Raw genomic sequence first — 6,450 nt, forward strand, 5'->3', positions numbered from 1 at the left:
ATTTCCTCTCACTTCCTGTTTTGGCTATGGGACAGGAAGGGAAATCCCCCAAATGGGACGCACATGGCAAAAAAAAAAAAACTGACAGGAGTCATAACCCCCCTTTACACTATCCAAACAGAAATAAACGTTTTGCCTATAGTTCTACATTAACTCGTTCCCGCCCACGTCATTGTAAAATGAGACGGCGGGAAGCCTATTGTTCTAGGAGGACGTCATATGATTTGTCACCCGCTGCATCCACTGAACAAAGTGGATGACTGTCAATATACTGGCCCGCTGCCAGTGTCATGTGATCGCTGTTACCAATCACAGCAGACCACATGACAGTTGCAAACAATGAATGGCTAGCTTCTTTTCATGCCATTCATTGTATACAATTCTGTTGCTAGCTGTGATTGGTCACAGTGCTCACATGGTACAGACAGGGTCAATCGCACTCTATTTGTACCATGTAATTAGCTGTGACCAATCACAGCTCATCACAACAATAGACAATGTAATTCAATAAAGATATTTGCTTATAGCAGTGAAATTCACTGCTGTAAGCAAATATAGTATTTAAAAAAACGAAACAAAATCCTGATCAACTCCTCAGAGTCGTACAGAGTTACTATGGTAACACTGTATTGCTCTGGTCACAATATGTAAAAAAAAAAAAAAATGTAAAAAAAAAAAATTACTTTTTTTTTTTACATACGATTCCCGTCCCTGGTCACCGCCACACCAGTTATATGATGAAGCTGTACTGCGCTGGTGACAGTATGTAAAAAATAAATTAAAGTGAAAATATTTTTTTTTTCACTTTCCAAACAAAGTGACAAAAAATGACAAGTTCAAAAAACACACCATGCCTCTTTCGAAATACCTCAGACTGTCTGCTTTCCAAAAAGGTCCTGTGGAGGGTATTTGTACTGTCCTGGCATTTTCAGGCCTCAAGAAATTAGATAGGCTGTGTCAGTAAATCAGGACTGATCCACTTTCAAATATACACCGTTTGTAGACGCTATACCTTTCCTACAGACTAATATACTCTGATTTGGGTTATTTTCACCAAAGAAATGTACCAGAATACAATTTGGCCCAAATTTATCGAGAAATGTTCTAACCGAAACTAAGAAAAAAACTTTTTTTTTTCAAAATGTTTGGCCTTTTCTTGTTTATCTAGAAAAACAATTAAAAACTCAGTGGTGATTTAGAGCCGGTTCACACTGGGGCGACTTGTCAGGCGACCTGGTCACCTGACAAGTTGTCGTGGGTCGCCTGCCATAGATTAGCACAGGACCCGTTCTAATAGGAGCGACACAAGTCGCTCCGACTTAGAAAAAGGGTCCTGTACTACTTTGGGGCGACCTGGAGCGACCTGCATTGACTTCAATCATATGAAGTCTGTGCATGCCGCTCCGAGGTCGCGGTGCGAGCTGTGCACCGCGACTTCACAGGTCGCTCCTATGTGAACCGGCTCTAAATACCACCAAATGAAAGCTCTATTTGTGTGAAAAAAAAGATAAAAATTTCATATGGGTACAGTAACCACGCAATTGTCATTCAAAATGGGATAGTGCTGAAACCTGAAAATCGGCCTGGATAGGAAGGGGTTAAAAGCACCTGTTATTTAAGTGGTTAAGTTGCTTTATGACTGGGATACTGAACAGCTTCTCTGTTATGTAACCGCTGTGATTGGCTCTCGCAGTGATCATATGATTGGGAGAATATTGTGCTGGCAGAGGTCTTGACTAAGAGCTGTCAGTGTGCTGGGAGCTCCTAGTGGGCGGGGTTTCAGCACACAGCCCCGGGCTGCCATGAACACATAGGTACTGCTGCTGGACGTATGCCCACTTTTCTTGTTGCTGCATGTAAGCATAATGTGGTTGGCAAAAGGTTAGGAGCATCACTGAGCACAACCTTTCTGGTCTAGAACAAAGTGTACTCCCCTGTAATTGATGTTTTCTTAGTGGTCCTTATCAGCTGACAGTATGCTTTTTTTATTTGTAGGGATCTTGATAAGATCGATGACCTTATGCAGGATATTCACGAGCAGCAAGATGTTGCACAAGAAATTTCCGATGCCATTTCTCGACCCGTTGGTATTGGTGAAGAGTTTGATGAGGTAAGTTCAAACGTCATAACTAGATCACAGCTTACAGTATATTGTTATATTATTTGTTGTACAGTACAAGCATATTATATTAGAATTAGATGTTGGCTGTTGTAGAGTGTTTCACTGTATGTCTATTAACCTTTCAGGATGAGTTAATGGCAGAATTAGAAGAGCTGGAACAGGAGGATCTCAACAGACACATGGCCAACGTCACGTTGCCTAGTGTACCATCTCACAAACTTCCTGCCCGACCAGGTATACAACTTTCTGAATGTCTTAGATTAGTCATGCAATCATTTATACCTTAGTGATCACCAGGCAGTGCTTCATGAGCCCCATATGACGTCATGCATTATAATATAGCTTTAAACAACCTTTCCAATTCTAAAAAAAAAAAAAAACAGATGCTGCATTATACATTTCTGAACCAGAAGCCACTCAAGAACTTTCCAACTGCATACAGTTCAACTGCTTATTATTTATACATTTTGGAGCTACACTGTAGTGTGACTTGCCATGATTTTAATTATTTGCAGACAAGATATAGCGCAGACAGATAAAAAAAAATAAAAAAAATGCTTGTCTCTGCAGCCTAGATGGTCATCCCACCCACAATAGTATAATAATGCCAGTGGACAGAGAAATGGCTTCTTGTGTCTGCTGAAGACTCCAGCTGTGAGATTTCGGCACCTGAGCTCCCAGATGCAGAATTCCGTGACCACATTTCCTGTAGTCACTATAGAAAAGTCTTCAGCTAGTCATACACAGTAAGATTTTCCTTGCAAAGTTTTTACTAAATTCTGAGAAATCTCTCACCAAAGCATTCAATGATGCCATCGCTAAAGGATAAGTTCACCTTTTGGAGCATATTACATGTTACACCCATATTTTGGCTATAACATGTAACATGCTCCAGGTCTGCGCCGTGTGCCCTTCCTAATTACAATCCTGTGACAGCGGGCAGGAGATACTCTCCTTGTACCCGCTGTCACTTTTCAAAGACAGCCTGGCTGTGCTGGGCTCCACCCACACAGCCGTGTTATTCATTCACCATAATCTGTGAATAAATTGACTACAAGTCCCATCTGCCACTGTGGCAGACGGCTTGTAGATCTAAATGAACTGGGAGGACACTGGTGAGCCCCCTTATAGTTCAATGACACTTCCTCCCGGTTTGTAACGGTCTGCCCTATGGAGGTATGGGCAGGAAGATGGAGACATTGTCTCAGGAGCCTGACATTGCACGTGCTATCTACTGATCGTGGGTGCATCAGAAAAAAATAATAGATGCATATTTCCTGCAAAAATGTGTACTTTTTTTTTTTTAAGGCTTGGTTCACACTGCTGTGACAGCAAAGTCGAATCAAAGTAGTGTGTTTTCTAAAGTCAGAGTGACTTGTGTAGTATCAGCAGGCCCGTCCCGTCAAGGCAGGCAACACAAGCAATTGCTTGGGGCCCCGAGCTGGCCTGGGGCCCCAAGACACAGACTGACATTATCCCAAAAACCCAAAACACAAACGCCGCGGCCGCGCCTCACACACACAGGCCGGCCTCACAACACACAGGCGGCCTGTGACAGGCCGGCGGGCGGGCGCACAGCAGAGGAGCGGCATGACGTCACGCGGCGCCGGCTTGCTAGGGGGAGAGTGCACGGAGGCGGCGCGCATCTGCGCAGTGCGCACCAGCCCCGTCCCAGCCTAGGCAGCCTAAAGCGCGCGCGGAAGTGGCTCCACCCCACCAGGCCTGAGAACTTCGCCAGAGAGAGACACACCACGAGTCATCACATCCTCCTCACACACGTGGACCGGACCAGGCCAGCGACAGGTATGATCACACTGACAGTTTGTCACTGCATTTTTTCGTGCAAAAATTGGACCAATTGTCTAATTGAGAACAATACCTACCTGTTAACAGTCAGCTGGATAGTCCCATAGCATAAGAAAAAAGTCTATGGCTATGCTGTGGTTCCTGTAGGCTTTGCGTGTGTGCGGGGGGCCTCCATGTCCATTTTGCTTGGGGCCCCCAAATTCCTTCAAACGGCCCTGAGTATCAGTTAAGATGGCATTCATAGGGAAACATTGAATTTGACCTGCCTTGCGACTTGGGGTCTCACAAGTCAGATCCCATGTCGCAGCAGTGTGAACTGAGCTTTAAGGTGAACTTAGCCTTTAAGACCTGGTTCACACCGGTGCGCCTTTAAAATCACGATTTCAAAGCTGCGATTTGCGATTGCACTGCCAATTTATTTGCGACTTCATTTAACATTGCAAGTCTATGCAAGTCACAATGAAATCAGTAAAAAGTAGTGCAGGAACCTTTTTCATAATCCTTGCGACATGTGTAGCGGTGATATAAACGGTTTCATTGCTGGCAATAAGGTGCAACTTGTCTTGTGATTTAGAACTGTCAAATCATATGACAAGTTGCGCTTGTTAGCCTACGGCTAAGTCAATTCATGTCATTCAAAAGCCCTTACGAATTTCCTCCAGACCTACAACTTGATTTCCAGACATATTAAACATGATTCTTTCATTGCTTATAAGTTTATTTAAATTACAATTTTGAAGTATATTTATATTTAAATTCTATGTTCATCAGTCAATGGGGTGTATAATTGAGATATATATATATATATATATATATATATATATATATATATATATATATATATATATATATATATATATATATATAGCAATTATACACCCCATTGACTGATGAACATAGACTGTAAATATAAATATACTTCAAAATTGTAATTTAAATAAACTTATAAGCATATCAATGTGTGTGTGTGTGTGTGTGTGTATATCTATATATATATATATATATATATATATATATATAAATGTACATAAAATAATGTTTCATGCAAATCATGAGGGATGCATTTTATTAACCCTCAAGCTGTCCAAAAGGCTCTAACCCCTGGTTCACACTATAGTGATGACAGACCTCGAATGTGATTCGGAGCAGACTGCTCTGAAAATCACATGCAATGTCTGTGCGATAATTCAGCCATAAAGATTGTATGGCTGAATTTGCATCTGATTTGGACTGAACGCGCACAGGACCCTTTTTTGGGTCCGCAGCAGAATTGGATCACATGGTGGTTCACACCAATGCGATCTGATTCATATCCGAACTGTCAGTTTGCACTGCGATATGCGAACTGATCTGGGGGGGCGTCAACTTTGTATTGACACCCCCAGCAATTTGCATATGGTAGTGTGAACTGCCTACGATCTGAATGCGATGCGGGAACCCGCAGTGGATTTGCAGGGTTCCTGCATTGCACATGTGTGAACCGAGCCTTAATGGGGATAATTTACTAAAACTGTAGGTTGAAAGATCTGGTACAGCTGTGCATGGTAGCCAAACAATCAATTTCTAACTTCAGCTTGTTTAATTAAGCATTGTAAAAAGAAAAAACTGGAGGCTGATTGGTTTCTATGCAGAGCTGTACCCGATTTTTCACTCTCTAGTTTTAGTAAATCAACCCCAATCTTTCAATCCCAAAGCACAGGTTCCTCATTCACTGACTTTGTTTTGCTTTTCTACAGCATCATCACGGAAGAGGGTGGAGGATGAGGATGAGATGAAGATGTTGGCTGCCTGGGCTACTTAATTTGGAACTTTTTTTACTCTCTGTAGAGATTTGTAAATTATGATTATCATTATATGTACAGACCAAGGATCATGAGTGTGTGCTTCATTCACTGCTGTGCTACAATTACTGGAACTTGACAAGCTGAACACTATCACACATTTAAGACGGCAAAAAAGAGTGGGAATCAATACATTAAATTGACATTCTATCCTGTGTACCTTTGCCAGGCCCTCCAGGTCTCCAATGTGGTCGCACTGATCAGCTACACTCGCCCAACTGAGAATCAATTGACCAATACTTATCAAAGCTGTGGGGACACTGACTGAATATTCTCTTTTCCTATTTTAAAGCTGAATTTACTGGGGTTAGCAGATATTGTCTAATGTCTAAGAGGCATGTGTACTTTTACTTGAATTTTGGGGTGATTTGTGTATTTCTTCCAGACCTGTGCAGTAATCCGGTGTGAAACGTCCCTTCTGTGCAGGAACTTCCTGTAATAAAGACCAGTCGCTTCTTTTTTCTTTCTTTGTGCAGGGTGACTGGTCTGGTCTCCGCCCCCTCCTGTAGTTTTCTGTAGGTAGCATGTAGTAGGTTGGTATTTTCGGTCCCTCCCACAGCTTCTCTCTGCACAGGCTATGTGCGACACAGTGATGATGTCACCAGGTTTGCAAGGCAATAGGTTTGTGAAATCATTTGGTGTACATAAAAAGGATTTTTAACCTTTTGAAGTTAATGAGGA

The 6,450-nt window shown here is 42.2% G+C and overlaps 1 protein-coding gene across 1 annotated transcript in view; it reads left to right on the forward strand.

Moving 5' to 3' along the window:
* CHMP4C (charged multivesicular body protein 4C) overlaps positions 1-5,870 on the forward strand; it is a 30,462-nt gene extending 24,592 nt beyond the window's left edge. Inside the window, exons 3-5 of the mRNA XM_082257770.1 lie at positions 1,996-2,110; positions 2,248-2,356; positions 5,665-5,870. Of these exons, the coding sequence (XP_082113896.1) occupies positions 1,996-2,110; positions 2,248-2,356; positions 5,665-5,729 (289 nt within the window). The 3' untranslated portion in view covers positions 5,730-5,870. The remainder of the gene's footprint in view (positions 1-1,995; positions 2,111-2,247; positions 2,357-5,664) is intronic.
* The last annotated feature ends 580 nt before the right edge of the window (positions 5,871-6,450 follow it).

This window comes from Pelophylax lessonae (assembly GCF_965119305.1).
Source record: "Pelophylax lessonae genome assembly, chromosome: 5".
Taxonomy (NCBI): domain Eukaryota; kingdom Metazoa; phylum Chordata; class Amphibia; order Anura; family Ranidae; genus Pelophylax; species Pelophylax lessonae.